Source organism: Stigmatopora argus, chromosome 16 (genome assembly GCF_051989625.1).
Source record: "Stigmatopora argus isolate UIUO_Sarg chromosome 16, RoL_Sarg_1.0, whole genome shotgun sequence".
Classification (NCBI taxonomy): Eukaryota; Metazoa; Chordata; class Actinopteri; order Syngnathiformes; family Syngnathidae; genus Stigmatopora; species Stigmatopora argus.
The window spans coordinates 4,289,358-4,306,894 of NC_135402.1; the positions used below are offsets into that span (position 1 = coordinate 4,289,358).

The window sequence follows — 17,537 nt, forward strand, 5'->3', positions numbered from 1 at the left end:
AACATTCACATCACCATGGAATCTGAAAAATCACTATCACACTTTCTAATGACAGATTGTCAACATCTGCCAGTGCATTTTCAAATTTGCACATTGCAAATATCGGCCTGTCCTTTTACTTGCATTACACACATAATTCAAACTCCTACCTAATATCTCGATTGGTTCAAATACATCAAATCTCCCCTATCAAATCGATCCAATCCACCTTATCAAATCCGAAGACCCTATCAACAATGCTTTTACTATTTAGCAACGAACCAATGCAAGCATCCTTTGGTTGCTCAGAATACGGGATCCTTTGTGTCCATGTGTCCGAGTCAGACTGCCTGCTTTCTTACAAGTTTTCAAGACAGGAAAGGAAGGAATTAAAGTGTCAGACATGACTCAAACCAACAACACACACCTCAGCTGTGTAAATGTAGAAAACCCATGTTGTTATGGTTACAACGTGTCACAGTGACGCTCTTTAACCCCAAAGGAGTGATGTCACAAGGCCTCCACCCTGAGTGCGTCAGGCTGATGTCAACAGTCAGAAATTTGTTTACAGATATAGTGAACAACTCCAAACTCATCTGGTCTATCCACATGGAATCGTGTTTATTGTTAACCACCTAAGACCCAGACTTTTTGCAAGACATGCTTTTTTATTTTCTCTTTGATATTTAGGCTAATTGGGACCTGATGAGTGTAAAAACAAAGAATTGTCTTTTTACAGGATGTAGTTTCGGAGACAAATGCATAAGTGGACGCCCTTGTAGCCCAAAAATGTAACATTGTAGTCTTGTGACAACCAAAAATGTGATGTCCACACATGCGGACGCCAGGTCCCAGGAGGTTAACCTGTTTCCGAGATTTTAAAAGGAAAAAAAAAAGCTTCAAACGCATAAACACTGAGTTCAGGTTTGAAACGTGCTATCCAATAGACGATTTCACTCTTCCCTGAAGACCACAGATGCATTTAAAATATATTTATATTTCAATGACCTTAGGTTAGACCAGTGTCCCCTCCTGAGCTGTTCCAGAGTTGTATCCTGGAAACGATTAATTTTAATTCAAGTAAACGTCTGATGACACAACGTGTGTCCTTGTTATTACCATTGGCGCCACAGTAATACATAATCATTATTGAATCGTTCAAGTTTGGCTACTAGCCATAACAAAGACCTTTATGCTAACTCAGTAGACCAATAAATAATATAATGTTCTCTTCAGCATCAGGAAGAAATGTAACAATTTACCAACTGTTCAACAAAACAAACAAATGCGAACAAGCAATGGCTTTTTTGTGAAGTTAGAATATTAAAAATCAATATTGGTTCCCATCATAAAAAAAAAATATATAGCAACGTGGATTGGACCTCTACCACTGATTTCAATACAAAGCCACGTGATTGGACGTCTATCATCGTCAACATTACCAAAAGAGTTAATCAAATCATAAAATGTTTCGAATTCCTCAGAAGCCCTTCAAAATGTAGTCAGTGAGAAAACAGCCAACATCCATTGCGTGGACTACTATTGACTTAACACATTTTATAAGCCTAGTTATTACAGTGGGTTCAGAAAATGAGCAGTTTCCACATGAATTGCTATTTAGCGCACATGAATGATGCCTCTGTAGAACTTAATACACAAATCAGTACACATTTTCAAAACAATAATGCGTTTGCATACCAGGAATTGAATTGTTGGCATCTATACAGGCCGATATTATGCGCGGATTATATTGAGATGCTGAATTAATGAGTTACTTTCGCAAAAGGAGGCATTCTAAGAAGAAATAAGCCAGGTGACTACTAGTTGAAAATGGTTCATTGCTCAGCAGCACCTCGGCAGTAAGCTTTGTGCTTCATTGGGCCCTTGAACCTTGTTTTCTGCCAGAGGTTTGAACCCGCATCTCTTAACTGGAGTCTCTTTCCTCCCCACTACTTTTCCACCCCCGCCGTCTTTACGCCAGCCCTCCCCGCGAGGCACGTTGCTGCCGTTTCGGTGAAAGTAGCCGCTTATTGGCAGAGAGATCAGACAGTGTTATAGATCTGATAAACGCCGCTGGGCAGATTTGAGATAATGGCGGCGTTTTTTTATTTCTATACATCGTCATTTGTTTGCTAACCTCCACTTACTAGCAATCCTTGGCTTTGGCGCTCCAGGCTGAATTCTGGGAGTCCAAAGTGAAGAGAATGAAAAGTGAAGCCGTGTGTTTCCTATCTGGGTCAGAGGATGAACAGATTCATCAGCATCCGATTTACATCAGCGGAGTCTGAATAGAAGAAAAGATGTGACGGAAGGAGGGTTATTATTCATAATGTGTAAACATTGATTCCGCCCTTCAAATGCACTACTTAATGATGCTAAGCGGCTTGTTAAAAAAACACACATTATGATATTATTTACACAACATACAGTCATGACTCGTGCGTGAATAAGCAAATTGATTTATTCATTCGCTGAATAAGAAATGTATCAAGACTATTATGCAATGGAATAGTTGGGTTTCAAAGTCATATTTTATAATAAAGTACACCCTATTTACACAAAGCTTTCCAACATTATGCATGGAAATTTGTGGAAAATGTTCCAACTGTTTGCAATTCCAATGATAAGCAGATGCACTCACATTGCCTGAAACAGTCCACAAATCCACAGGATCTTTAGAGGATCATTATATTATATGCATCATAATACATGATGCCATTTCTGAGTATATTTAGACTGTGCACAAATTGGGGTAATCCTTGGGTGCAATTTCCACATCCCCGAATATACCACGACAAGTACTTCCCACAATTGTGGTGTTTGGCATTTTGTTAAACTTAATGTAGGAACGGCTGAGTTTTATTTAATGGACGGCAGAGAGAGAAAAAAGTTGGAATTTCTCATATCTAAAAAAAAAAAAAAGTTCCACTCTGTACGTGTGCAATGTTACAACTACACATTTTTTAAATCAGTAAATAAAGAATACATTGTTAAAAAAAAAAAATCAACCTGTGGATTTGAAACACGGATTGAAAGAGGCTGTTATTGATTTTTATCATAATGCATCTTTCACAAGCAGAACACAAAATACACATACTAAAAATTATGTTATGCTACTTCAATGTCTAGCATCCCCTTATGAGTAATAACCATCAAAATAGTCTTTGTGTTTAGAGGGTCTGCCTAAATTAGGAGTGCGTGGCTATTTTCCAGTATTGCCATACATTACAAAAACATACATGTTAAAGACTACTTTAAATAATCCATATATATCTGTATGTGGGAGCTATAGTTAACCTTAAATATTAAAATTCAACTCAAATCATACAACTAAGAGGGTTAAGGCCTGCTGCCTAGAGTTACGACACGATAACCTTGATGCTGCACCGTCGGGGTGGCGCAGTTAGGCCAGGCCAGCCGAGTCAACGTATTGTTTTGACTAGACCAGTTCACCTGGATCAGATTCATACCGTGAAAGGTTAGTTCACCACAGGGGAGGTCTCACAGGAGGGGAAGTCTGCCTTCTAAACTGGAGCTCAACTGAAAAAAAAAACAATAAAACGAGAGGAACATTTCACTTTAGGCTCTGGATATCATTACAAAAAAAATACAAAGACATCCAAAATAATCATGTCTTGTACAGTAGCTTCTCACGTTAAGTGTATTTTATTGTTTACATACATTTTTGGGAGTTAAAACCAAAATATTGCATTTTTCTTGAAGTATGGAAATGTAAATACAGCAAAAAAATATGAAATGCTTGGAAACAACCATGTGTACTATTCATTCATTTTATGTACCGCTTATCCTCCCTCACAAGGGTTACGGGGGGTGCTGTAGCCTATCCCAGCTGATTTTTTTAATTAATTGTCTCTTCAGAAGGGATGTAGGAGAAAGGCAGTGTTGACTCAATCATCCTCCTCTGTTTAAAAATGGTTTGTCCACCTTAATGCACAGGATGGCCTTAGTTACTACCTTTTCAAATAATCTATTTTCTCTGTACAGAATATTTAGTTTCTTCCTAGAAAAGGAGTGCTGATCTACAAGGTTGCAGAAAGACAGTCTTGACTTGAGGATGGTTTGATTATGGGCATGCTCAGTGGTTATTTTCCTTCCCAAATAGATAGGCTAAATCTTCACATCTCTGCACGGATGAGACGGAAAATCTAACTTGTTTTGGCTGTATATCCCTTTTTATATAGATTTTTGCATGTTTAACATTTTTGTAACCTAAGTTTGAGAAGGTGGAAGAACTTAATCCCCCCACTTTAGTATGCAACGCCATCTGCTGTCTAAATATGCAACTGTGAGTAAAGCTACAAGTGCCTTTATGTAGTATACTAAAACCTAAAACAGGTCATCCAGTGAAGGTTTCTCATGTAAATAGTGCGGTTTTGTTAATTTTTTTTACCTTGTCTAAAATACTCTTTTGGCATTTCCTCCCTACTTTCATATCACCGTATTTTCCGGACTATAAAACGCCTTCTTTTTGTTTGACTGGGCCTGTGACTTAGACTCAAGCGCGACTTTTAATATTTTCACCCTGACCGCCAATATAACAAGGTATAACTTACACTCCAGTGTAAATTATTAATTTTTTCCCCTTTCAATGTGCATTTTTTGGCCACTGCAATTTATAGTCCGAAAAATACAGTAAACACTATTACTGAGAAAAAAATTAAAATGACCAGTCAAAAATAACCCAAGTACAAATACATTTTTAAAGTAAAGTTTATTTAGGACAAAAACACAATTAACTCATTAATTCCCCTATTCCTGAAGACTCCTATGCACCCGTAACTATTAATGTGTGATCGATTGTTTGCTTATGCGTGTGACTAGTTTGGGATGCACCCTGCGAGACTGGATGATGAATAGATAAAATAAATATCAGGAAAAAAAAATGAAAACTATATTTGTGTCTATTTGGGTTGACTTTATATAATATTGTACACGCATGGCATAGTGGCAGAAAGGCAAACGGTACTGCTAACCTGACTATCCAGTGTTCCAACAGAGCAAGAATTCCAGATATTAGGTTTTCCAAACCTAACAACAAACATGTAAATCCCCTTTCTGACTTTAACGTCCGACCTGTGTATACGTGCAAATATGCTGGCTGCCGAATAATGCCCCTTAAAATTAACAGTCGTTCCGCAATATGTTTGTAATAACTGAATCATGTCTGGATACTGACCATTATGTTACTTGTCAGGACTAAGTTTTAGTCAACTTGGTGGTGTTGTCTTGTTACTCGATGCCTTTGAGCATGTGGTAGATACGTTTTGGTAAAATGACATAGCCCTCGCTGAAGGCGGTTGGTGGGTCGTGGGCTGTCCTTACTGACTTGCAAGAAACCCGCAGGCTTTTGAGCTGCCTCTCCTGACGGCGACATTTTTGCTGGGTTGTTTTCAGTTTCTTCCTCAGTACCTCCAGCTGTTCTTCCAGCTGCTGAATTCGCTTCTTTTGCCGAGCGGAGTCCTCCGCTGTATAGTTATGGTCACAGGAGACCACCACTGTTTCACCGGGGATTTCTGGTGAACTTTTTACAGGCTCAGACTCCACTTCCTCCATGACGGAGTCAGAGGTCAGAGGAAATGAGAGGGGGAAGTTAATTTCGGGGTGAAAGGGATCCTCCAGACACTCAGACTGTCAGACAAGGGGGGAGAAAAGACCACTTCAATTTTTTTTATAGTGAATTTTTTAGGTCATAAAAAGAAAATCTGCACTTTTGGGGGGGTAATTACTGCATCATTTTTGTATTAGATTTTTAAATGATATATCATATTAGAACAAGTTGAAAAATGTTAGCTTGATGTTTATGATACTTGGTGTTGGGCACAATGAACAAAAACAAACATTGTTTTAAGTACTACTGAGACTTTCTTATTCAACCAAATAGCAAAAAGTCAAAAAACTGTATACTATACACATTAGGCAATGTGAGAGCTGGCAATAGATAAGCTCATTTGGGATTTTTTTCTGACTGGCTTTACCTTGATATCGAGATTGAAGTCAAAAATTGATGGAACAGCATTCTCCTTCAGCACACGGTTGTTGCACTCTCTTTTGAAGCAGTCTTTGGTAAAGTGCTGTGAGCAAATATTACTGTACTTGGTTGGCTTGAAATTGTTCCTCCTCATTGCTGTCACCCATTTGCTACAGATATCTGGACGCACGAGGGGAAACCTGAGAAAACAATGTCAATCACAGTTGTTGGTTATCAAACCCAATCCTGCCTTTACCAATTGTTCTGCATAAAGTGCATTGCACAATCATACAGGACAGTGGACATCTATTCAAAAGTTAACATTGTCATGAAGGGTAGGCTGGTTGGACACTCTAAATTGCCCTTAGGTATGATTGGTTGTCCTTCTTGTGCCCTGCGATTGGCTGGCCATCGATTCTGGTGCCCGTGATTAGCAATGTTAGGCTCCAGCACCCCCCACAACCCTTGCGGTTCAGAAAATGAATGAATGACTAGATGTCAAATAGGGGCGGAAAATAGTATTGTTGGCGACTTATGTCCTGTATGAACCTTTTAAGAAAAAAAACATCATTCGTGCATTTATGTGTTGAGAGCGGTTTGTAATATTTAGTGGTGGTCAAGGATTAAATACAAAGAAAAAGAACATATTTGCATGCTTAGTTTGAGACTAAGTTGAAGTTGAAATGTACATCTAAGTGATCCATTTTGGTTTTCGGCCATTTCCATACGCAGCTGTGTATGATGACAATAAAGGCTTTTGATTAATTTGATTGATTCCAAACAATGACGGCGTGTCACTTGACAATAAATAAAATGTAGTTTAGTTGCAAAAACCGTGATTCAACCGAACTATAAAACACAATCAAGCTGCAATTAACTCCAGTCGCAATAGACACATCCATGACGTTAAAATGAAGATATGACGTATTTTGTTACGAAAATGATAGTGAAACGCCCTGCTAGTCATTATACAAGGAGTAACTAATTTAGTTCACAAGGTTTAACGTCATGACAGAATAGCTAAACGCTAATGACCGACACACTGTTGACGTGAACTCACTTGTGGAAGGAGATGTCTTTATCTTTATGATATCGGTTTTTACAGCCGTAAGCTGAGCAAGTCTGAACCATTGCTGCTCGCTCAGTGTAAGCAGAATTACGCTTTGGTACCAGCCTTTTTCTCCAAGCGCTTCACTGCCACTAACAATCATGGCGGCCAGAGCGTAATGACGTTTTAGTCACATGATATAGTTTCACAAACCAGTTAGCGACTACGTGCTTTAAATAAAAAGCAGTTTGTCCAGATCTTAGTTTTAATTGAATATTTTTCTCTTACTAACTATAATATTGTGATTTTGAATTCATATATATATATATATATATATATATATATATATATATATATATATATATATATATATATATATATATATATGTTAGTGTTTTATCGTCTAAAATGTGTTGATGGAAAAAAGATAATTAAGTGCACCTGATATTAATCTCATAGTATGGCGATATGACAATTAATATTGTAAACAAGTGTCTTTCTTAACTCATTGCCTGCTACTAATTGATTTAGTTTTTCAATTTTTATAGTGCATTTCTTATCAAATGCTTAATCTGCAAACATACAATAAAAACACATTACAAAAATGTTTGGTTCATGAACTAGAATTTTTATTAATCATGAAGCTTTGTTATTTCTTTCTTTTTTTTATTAAGAAAACAGGCTTATTTCCAAATATTTGTACTGAAAAAAAAAGCCAAGGAATACAGTCAGAAAACACACAACACTCAAAGTACATATCAGATATGTGATGAATAAAACACATAAGGCCTTAAAATTTCAGGACAAAAAACGCTAACCTAACATGGACCAAAATCCTTAAGTCCTGTTTATTTCAAACTAATATGTATTTTGACATTGTGCAAATAAATCAAAGTTTAACATACACATTTGCACACTGGGTAAAATATAGCACGGCAAATTGAAAATAAAATGTCATGAACACAAACAAACAAAAAATAGATATTTGATTAGAGAAAGTATTGGTTCTTTGCTTTAAGCATACAAATGCATAAGAAAGCGAAAAGGGGCAGTATTAAAAAAAATGACCTCCATTAAAGTTAAATACCCCAGATGAAGAAAGGCCAAAGATGATTTTGCTTTTCTTCATTTTTGGGGGGTTGGGAAAGCAAATACATTCAGCGGTAGGATATTTTTTGTTCATTTTGTTAACTACAACTAATGGCACTTTACATGGCATTGACAAATCCCATTGCCACTCTGCCATCAAAATGCCAAATTATTAAAATATATATCAGGAAAAAAATATTCCTTCAGACTCCCACATCATTGGATTTTCTAAATACCCCTGTAGGACTGCAAAAGCCACCAACTCAAATATTCTGATTAAAAAAAAACTGTGGAAAAGTACATGCAGACAATGAAGGCCAGAAAATGTTGATACTTCCTCAAGGAATTAAAGAAACATTTGATCAAATGAAAGTATCCAATGTCTCTTAATACTGCATGTTCGACACACACGTACACATTTTTTTACAGAGAAGCTTTATGATTGACTTCTTGGGTATCATGATCGTAGACGCGGGCATTTATCTTGGTTAACGCCAGTTAAAAAAAATGCAGTCCCTTTATTTACACAGATGAGTTGACTCGATTGAAGTGTTCCAAAGAAGGCAACAATTTCATCAGGTGAATGTCCTGTAAAATCTTCAAATCAGTGCCGATATCAGTTCCATTGGCAGCTCCTGATTCCTTAATATGAATGCTGATTTACAGGCAAGTATTTTTTCTGTCATCTTCAGCCAACTCACAAAAATGAAACTTCAGATACATAAAACCCTGCAAACCCAAGATTTGCCTCATATGCATTTTTTAAAGTCATATTAAATGCAGGGATTCATTTAAATGAAGCTAATGTGTCTCGAATGAGATAAATATGAATGAACACCACAGCTAATTAGTAGTAAAGCTTAACTGACATAGTAACCCGCAGCTCATACTTTACAAAAGATCAGCTCATTTAAATTCAAATTTGAAGAACAATCATTGGGGATTAGCTAAATAAAAATATTGTTCAATTCAAATTTTCACAAAACTTTGAAACTATTTTCTGTAGTGGTAAAATCAGACATTATGCAAACTAAATTTAGAACTACAGGCTCAAACAGAAAACAGCACTGTATTGTAAAAAATACTATTTTGGGAGCATACAATTGTGCCAATATCACTGCCCAAAAAGTATACACTTAAAAATTTGCATAATATGCCCCTTGTAACTTCTGATAGAACAGTTGACCCTGCGCAAATAATCTTGTTCTTATTAACGAAAGAATCCAAATTTGGCTTTTTCATACCAACTTGAGTAAGCTGGAAAAGTAAAACAAGATGACCAACTTCTCCTGTCTTCACTTTAAGGGTGCAAAAGGCCTGATCTAAAAGGAAGCAACACAAATCCATGCTCATGCAGTCCATTTCAGAATCCACTCCCACCGCAGGATGATCTGGTTTCAAAAGTGGAAAGTTCTCCCATTCTCACCTTTTTGCGCCTTACCAACGTCAGTCTCCACGGCAACATCATCATTTCACATGGCGCTTGTTTTACTAGTGCTGCAGAAGACAAAACACTGTACAGAGGTCCATTTCAAATGGAAAACAAGAGTGCGATACTTCGCCACAGATTTGAAGCTATTCCTTCACCGCAACTTCCGATTCCTCTTTCTCCTTCTTCTCTTCTTTTTCCCTCTCGTCTCCATCTTCTCCATCTTCACCTGAAGCATCAGTCTCCTTCTTCTCTTCTTTTTCCGTCTCATCTCCATCTTCACCTGAAGCATCAGTCTCCTTCTCTTCTTTTTCCGTCTCGTCTCCATCTTCACCTGAAGCATCGGTCTCCTTCTTCTCTTCTTTTTCCCTATCTTCTCCTGAAGCCTCAGCCTTGCCATTTTCTTCATCTAGCTCTTCTTTCGATTCTTCTTCATCCTGAAATGAAGTGTTTCTTTTGGTTAGTGGACTGTTCTCTTAACAGAGAAATCCATTTGAACATTTTTTATTAATATCCAATTTAACCCTTCCAAGGACTATTTATTTTAACCCTTACAGGGCAAAATATCATCTCCAGTGATCTCCAGTAGTTTGTACAAACCAAGACAGTAACATACCTGTCAACCTCTTCCGATAACTGCCCTTATAAATGATTATGATTCCCCTTACAAACACCGTACGACTCATACGGTGTTTGTAAGGTTTTTTGGGGGTTTGTACGGGGAATCATTATCATTTATAAGGGCAGTTATCGGCAGAGGTTGACAGGTATGCAGTAAGTCATTTAAATGCATGGAGAAGTACAGAACGACGTTCCCCAGGTGTATTACCTGTTTGATGCGGATCCTCCTCCGGTTGGGTACGCGGGCCTTCATTCTACGGGATAAGGCCAGCAGCTTGTTGTGTCTCTGTCTCCTCTTTGCCTTCTCCTCTTCTTCTCGCCGCTTCTCGTCAGCACGATCCGAGTCCGAATCGTCTTGTCGCTGAACTCTGGACCTCTTCCTTGGTTGCACCATCCTCTTCAGCTGAATCTCTCTCTCCTTCACCCCATCTTTCCCATTGTCGTCATCATCATCGTCGTCGTCGTCATCATCATCATTCTCATCATCTTCCCGTTCCTTGACAGTAGTACTCGAGGACGAGGATGTTTCGTCGCGTCCCAGAAAAGATCGCTTTCTGCGGGTTACAGCGCGGCTGTCGTCACTCGATGTGGCTCCGGAGTCACTCCTCTTCCACTCCTCCTGATCACTGTCTTCCTCCGGGGAGCTATGGTAGTCGGACTGTGAACCGGACGACGAGGAAGAGGAGAAGGAGCCCTCGTCACTGTCGTCCAGGACGGAGGCAGGAAGACCAATCTGCCTCTTCTTGGACAAGTCCGTCTTGGTTTTGCGCATGGAAGCGAACATTTTGCGCTTGTACAAGCTCTCCATGTTTGCACTGGGGGCCCCAAACCAGTGACATTAAACAAAAAGATGGGTGCGTCAGAGTTCGAACAGGCTAACCTATCACCTGCGCACCTATAGATGATCTTAAAGGTATGCTCACCAACTGCAACACTTAGCTATTCTTAAAGCGGAAAAATCATTTGCATTGAGTTACTTGCAGAAGCAGCTGTCATTCGGTATGTTTTAAAGTCGGGAAAGCGTGACATTCCCTCGCTCCTAGCACTGTTATTGTTGTGGAGTCCGCGGCTTCCTCGTTGGGAGGAAAAGGCAACTAAGGGTTGCAGCGCCGCTATGCGACAATGGTTGGCATTACAATATTCAATGACAGCCAAATACATAAATAAATAAATGTGTATGCATTAAATATCTTGATTTTGCTCAGCACAAATCTTTTTTTTTTAAATTCTGGTGGATTTTATACCTTTGATTTCTAATATATATATATATATATATATATATATATATATATATATATATATATATATATATATATACATATACATATACATATATATACATATACATATATATACCAACATAAAAAGAGACTTTCAGGTCTGTAAAAAAAGATGACAAATCTCACTGTCTTTCAACTTGCTTGGAAATTTAATACTGTATTGTCAGGATTGTATGAAGAAAATTCTTACATTCACATCAGATTCTGGAATAATCTCTGTTAGGAAATGAAAAATCTATTAGGTCTATTCTTTGTAAAATTGTTGCACAACCCATTCCCCCTAAAAGTTTAGTACTCAGGTGTTCGGTCAAGACTTCTGCGAAAGGAGCGTGCTCAGCTTTATTTTTCCGTCCATGGAGGCAGTCAGACAGGTCCCGCAGTCCAACGCCGAGCACCAATCCACTGTCACCACTGGAGCTTTGTGTCCACCCAGGGACAGCACGCTCTCCAAGGTAGGTTCTCCATTCGTAAGCTGTAGCGAGAGATGGCAGTCACACAGAAGAGAGAACCATTAGATCCTTGACCTACATTTACATTTATATTTTCCCATCCTGTCTGAACTAGTTGATACACAAGACACATAAGAAACACGGTGCAAAACTATTTCCACATGAAACTAGATGTTTTTACTTTGTAAATGATGCCTCCAGAACTTGAACAGGTGAGAACATGCTGTCCTTCTGAGTCAAAGGTGAAGAGGCGACCTCTAGGAACCTGGACCTATAATTAAAGTTCATTCATATATTTGCAGTTCTTCTGTGTATGTCTTATTCTTTACGCAATAAGCAATAGGTAGAATATGTACGTTAATATCCGTCATGGTTTACCTGTTTATATCCGCTGTACCCCGATAGGACAAAAGGCCCCGTGGCATCCTGAGGTAGAAACTGCTCTGACTGCTTTACTCCACATCGATGAATGTTCCATTGGATGAACTGAAGATACAATTTATTTCCAATCAAACTGCACATGTAGAATCATCAGCAAGTTTAACAACTGAAGCACCACCTTGCCATCTCCTCCGATACTAAAGACAGTGTTTTCATCGGAGCTAAACTCAACACTGTAAACTTCTCCATCGTGTGCCTTCCAGCTCATAGCACTCTCATATTGCTGCATGTCTACAGAACAAGGAACATCGTCAGTCTTTACTTACGTTCCCCCCCTGAAACAAAATCCCGCAATTTCAGAACCACTGACCAAAGAGTCTGATGACCCCATCTGCGGCACCAGTGACCAACAAGTTCCCATTATGATTGAAGGCTGTGCAGTTTATGGCCACTGGTTCAGGCTCGAGGGAAAACTGGAGCTGAGAGAAAGATGGAACCAAGATGATGACAAAAGCTACAGAAAGGAAAACCGCTGACTGTCACTGACCTGTTGTTTAACCGTCTTGGTGTCCCAAAGCAACAGCTGACCAGACACCTGCATTGGGAAACGAGCCGGGTCAGTCGTTCGGTTGACGTGAGCTGCCGCTGAACAGACAAAGGATGAACCACTGGGACTGCAGGCCAATGACAAAATACTGAGGGGGGAAAAAACATTTTTGCCATCAGAATGTGGCAGTCAAGAGAAAACATACAGCATATCATTGGGTATGAACTACCGTGGATGAGTTTCATCAATGTTCATCTCATATAGATTCTTCTTCGCTTCTGTATCATACAATCGGACTGTGCCAATGCCGCTACCTAGTAACAACTTAACACATGCAAACAGAAATGAGACAGAATGACATAAGTCTCTGGACAATAATTGTCGAATGATAACGTAATATTGAAATATTTGTGGTAAGACTACCAACTATGCTTCTGTAATTGTAATGGAGTCTTTATTGTTACCAGTCTGTCAGGTTTGGTAGCCCACTCCAGGGACAGAAGAGGTGACTTGGACATGATGGTGGCTTTTGTCTGCATGATGGGATTGAACGACCACACCTGATGTATCAGAAAAGGGAAAATGAAGGTTCACCATTAAGTTTTATAGTTAACATCACCCAATGATGAATGACCCAAGTTCACCTTAATAACACCGTCAACATCCAAACTGGCAACTCTGCGACCGGAACAATCCACCCTACAGAGCAGATTGGTTCATTGATTGCTCACAGTGAGAGGAACTTTTCATCAGTCTGACTTGGCGACTAAAACAGCTGAACCAAAAGGCAAGGAGTGTAAAATTATTTGCCGAGTAGCTACCTGCAGTGCATAATGGAGGAGTGATGTTCTCCGTATTCCTCCTGGCTGAGTTTGATGAACGGCTGCTCCGCTGTTTGCCCTACTTGTTCTCCTCCTACTGCTACGCTCCTGAGGTTTGAGGAGGAAGTGTCCGGGATGGCGTTAGAGCTCTCGTTGGGAGGCTCCATCTCTCCAACCTCCGCCTTTTTCTCAAGTAACTGAAAAGAGGAGATTTATAATAACTGTTTTACCCAAACTGAACAATAAAAACAATTGTCAACTTGGCCTTGTGACTGTCAGGTACCTGTGGCGCTGGTTTGGAGAAGAGCTCTTTACGCTCTTTTTCATGAGTTTGGATCTTCTTGTGTCTTAAATGCGTTGGTTGGTTCGAGTGCTGGTTTGAAAGTTGGGATTGAGAACCTGGCGGTTCACTTGAGGCTTGATTGGGGGCAGATTTCACTTCTTTCACTGCATCTTTTGACTTGGAGGACTAGTAGAAAAAAATAAAAAATAAAGTCTTGAAGTACTTATGATAGCTTCATTCTAAAATCCTGCAAATGGGAACGATTTTCAAGTTCTGGCAATGGTTTGAAATGGTTGACACTTGCACCTGGTTATTGGTGTGGTCCTTTCTGCCGACCGCCGCTTGACTTGGCGAAGACACCGAAGTTACCTGCTGCGTTTTTCCTCCTGGGGTACGTCGCCCTTGTGGTAGGAATGTTGAGAAGAAGTTCCTGGATGGTGTGGTGGTAACACTGACAGCCCGCTGGCTTGACACTAAGTCACTGAGAGCAGAAGAGTCGGTCACTATTTGGGTCCAATACAAAAATAACGGAGTAATAAGCTGAGTCCCTAAACGGGATGAAGACTAAAAGCTGGTAACTTTTGTACGTTTTTAGAATTCTCATTTTTGGTTCAGGTTCACTGACGCAATGGATAGATAGTCAATGAAAAATGAACTATTATGTGTACATATTGACCAAGTGGTACTCATTAAGGGACATCTTTTTATGGGTTACTACCATCTGAAAAAGTGGTTCAATTGGGTGTATTAATATTTGGGTGCCCTCAATTAGTTTTTTGCACTTGCATTCTCAGATGCGATGAGTAACTGAATTTTTTTGTGTCGCCTCAGGGAAATTTGGGATTGAATTGGTGTCCTACAGAGCCAAAATCTTTGTGTATATATAGATCAGAAATAGGTGGTTGCTAATTATGTTGTTGTTGATTATGGCAATAGTGGTAGCTTCTAAGCACGTCGTCATCTACATGGTATAAATTCATTAAAATAACTCAAATGTATCAGTCATTTTACTTCTCCATGTTTTTAAAATAATTGACTGAGAAAAAAAAAACAATTATCCATTAGGTGAACTGTTTATTTAGCAACATCAACTGCATCACAGCACAGTGAGAACACAGCATGTGACTAGTATTGGTAATTTAAATAACTTAGAAGATTAAAACATTTTTAGAAATATCTCTGGTATAAACTTAAAATAAGCAGCATATCAACTGCTGTAAAGTGCCTGAAAGTTATTGTGTAGCTGTGTTTAAACATACATGCATTTCAGAAATAAACTGATATCAAAAACGGGGGTGGGGGGGCAGCATCTTGAGAAAATAGTGTAAATAAATACAGTTTGGTTCTGCTGATAATAACTGCCATTGTTTTTTTTTTATTGATAACTCTTAACACACTTAAAGCCAAATTGACGCAAAGTAAATAATTTCAAAGCTAAATGTGTTTAATTAGTTACCACTTATTCTATTCAAAGTCACAAGCTAGTCAAGCTATATTAGGGCAAAAATGTAAATTATTTTTTTTGTGTGTGTAAATGGCAACCAGTTTTAGAGTCAATAAAGACAGTGATGTTAATGCCTCACAGCTCAGTATCTCCCAGTCGGTCCATGTTCTGAACATACGTCGGAAGCTTGTGATGCACCACGTCATCGCCACCCCTGTGGTCGCGACTTTCTGTTTGCAGGGCGAACAGCTAGACAAGATGAAGTGGCACAAGAACAAAACAATGCTTTAAACACGGATTGTGGAATTATTCCAAGTTTTTGCTATTGTTAGTCTAATGACACGTAAAAAGAAGTGATCATTTATTCATGCCAACAATCTTACCATCTGACGCAGTTGCTCATTCTCCTCAGTCAGGCTTGTTGTCCTCTGGACTTCGGCATCAAAGCTCAGCAGCACTGGTTGGGGTGAACCAAAGTTAAGGACTAAACCCAAAAAAATAAAAATGCAAACCTCTCTGAACCACAAAGAGTGGTTTATTTTCAAGCCATGCGTCAACCTTTGTGTCGCAAGACCATGTTTCCTGATTAAATGAGGATGCAGCTGTCTCAAAGTGTGTCTGCAGAGGTTTAGAGAAAGTCAAACAAGGATCTGAAATAAGGTATGAATTTAGAATGACGTTTTCCTTTCCTGCCCTTTATGGATTTTAATGTAGAATGTCCGTAAAATACACAGCTATTACAGTATTGAGTATTGTTGGCAGCAATCATTTTAGGTGAAATGTCATCACAGAAATGACTCAAATTTGACTGAAGGATATGCATACACTGGAAGAGCACCGAAAGGAAGTTGTGCAGCGAAACAAGGAACGTGTCGGACCACTGGCGGGAGAAATATGGAGCGAAGATCTGGTTCTGCTCAGGTACGGGAATAAAGGGCAGGATAAACCAATCCCGCCACTCTGGCTGACCTTGCAGTTCCATAGCCTGCTTCTGGAAAAACTCTTGAGTCTTCTCCAAATTTCCTTTCTGTCAGGTCAATACAGGCAGAGAGACATAGTTACTCCAAGGTTTTGCAACACGGCAAATTTTGTTATATTTGTGTTTGTGTAACCTGGATGGTGTTGATAATGTAGTATCGATAAAGGCTTGCTCTTAGTTTGTTCACCGTTGGCCGGTAAACGTCCTCAAGTCTGCAGAAAAGGCGCCTGTCCAAATAGAGCCAGTAGTCCTTAAGACCAGACAGATCAAACGTCTGGATGAACTGGAGCAGTTGATCGATGATCTTATCCACCTGAAAACAAGGTTGAAAACATAAAAATAAAAATGTAATTGAAATTGTTTACATACAAAGTAGTATCAGGTAGTCATACCCTGAAACCCTTTTCCTTGTCCGCTTTGATTTCACTGTCCAGGTTTTTCAAAGTGTTCGTGAAGCCACGAAATATTAGATAATCCCGCACGTGTTCATCTGTTCTCTCCACAGCGGAACCCATGGTGATATCTGACACTTGTTGGAATTAAATACAATAAGAACACACAGTTTATGACATTGTCATTATGATTACATGAATTTCCAGAGACATTGTCCATATTTCCCAACTCCTGTGCTATAACCTCCTTGACCATGCATTAACTGCATTGTAGCTATTAAAAAATAAAACAATAAACAACAATTATACTCACTTTCCATCAATGCAACAATTTACGGTCATGAATAAGTGAAACTGGATATTATGAAAGCAAAACAATCACCGTGGCGTTTTAGCTTGTAGAAAAATACATTTGTCCATTGAGATTCTCATTTTCACATCTAGTTTTGCTGGATGAGTTTAAAATGTATAGTTAGTTCAAAGCATTAACGTACCTTGCAGCACATGCAAGACTTTCCCAAATTCTCCAATTCTTCGATGCAAAGAAAAAAGGTAATGTGGTGAACTTTAAACGGGAATATACAACAGTTCACTCTAGCTCATTGATATAATCCATGGCATATTACATGAAAATTGGGCAAATTTGAACGCCAAACATTAATCTCTTGACAAACGCGAACTCTTCCTGTTTTCACCCTCCTGAAAGTCATGTGACAATTCACCATGACGTACCCCACTCATGGTATAGCTCGAGTCGCCCTCTTGTGGTTTAAGTGTAGAACGACTTAAACCCAGACGGGATAAAA

At 39.0% G+C, this 17,537-nt stretch overlaps 3 protein-coding genes across 3 annotated transcripts; all 3 read right to left on the bottom strand.

The window, feature by feature from the left end:
• Window positions 1–4,692: 4,692 nt before the first annotated feature.
• thap1 (THAP domain containing, apoptosis associated protein 1) lies at window positions 4,693–7,205 on the bottom strand. The gene is made up of 3 exons (XM_077622355.1): window positions 7,029–7,205; window positions 5,976–6,168; window positions 4,693–5,628 (listed from the first exon to the last, which is right to left on the bottom strand). Exons 1-3 carry the CDS (start codon window positions 7,097–7,099, stop codon window positions 5,230–5,232), a joined length of 663 nt encoding a protein of 220 aa, XP_077478481.1. The 5' UTR covers window positions 7,100–7,205; the 3' UTR covers window positions 4,693–5,229.
• Window positions 7,206–7,623: 418 nt separating this feature from the next.
• LOC144091248 (uncharacterized) lies at window positions 7,624–11,239 on the bottom strand. Its single transcript, XM_077623445.1, has 2 exons — window positions 10,364–11,239; window positions 7,624–9,971 (listed from the first exon to the last, which is right to left on the bottom strand). The coding sequence occupies exons 1-2, from the start codon at window positions 10,961–10,963 to the stop codon at window positions 9,681–9,683; spliced, it is 891 nt and encodes a 296-aa protein (XP_077479571.1). The 5' UTR covers window positions 10,964–11,239; the 3' UTR covers window positions 7,624–9,680.
• Window positions 11,240–11,561: 322 nt separating this feature from the next.
• Window positions 11,562–17,457, bottom strand: wdr91 (WD repeat domain 91). Its single transcript, XM_077623472.1, has 18 exons — window positions 17,226–17,457; window positions 16,732–16,868; window positions 16,473–16,652; window positions 16,180–16,387; window positions 15,744–15,826; window positions 15,500–15,609; window positions 14,223–14,397; window positions 13,917–14,102; window positions 13,634–13,830; window positions 13,457–13,511; window positions 13,277–13,372; window positions 13,042–13,136; window positions 12,813–12,960; window positions 12,636–12,744; window positions 12,444–12,556; window positions 12,263–12,370; window positions 12,066–12,155; window positions 11,562–11,907 (listed from the first exon to the last, which is right to left on the bottom strand). The coding sequence occupies exons 2-18, from the start codon at window positions 16,852–16,854 to the stop codon at window positions 11,743–11,745; spliced, it is 2,241 nt and encodes a 746-aa protein (XP_077479598.1). The 5' UTR covers window positions 16,855–16,868; window positions 17,226–17,457; the 3' UTR covers window positions 11,562–11,742.
• Between the last annotated feature and the right edge of the window lie 80 nt (window positions 17,458–17,537).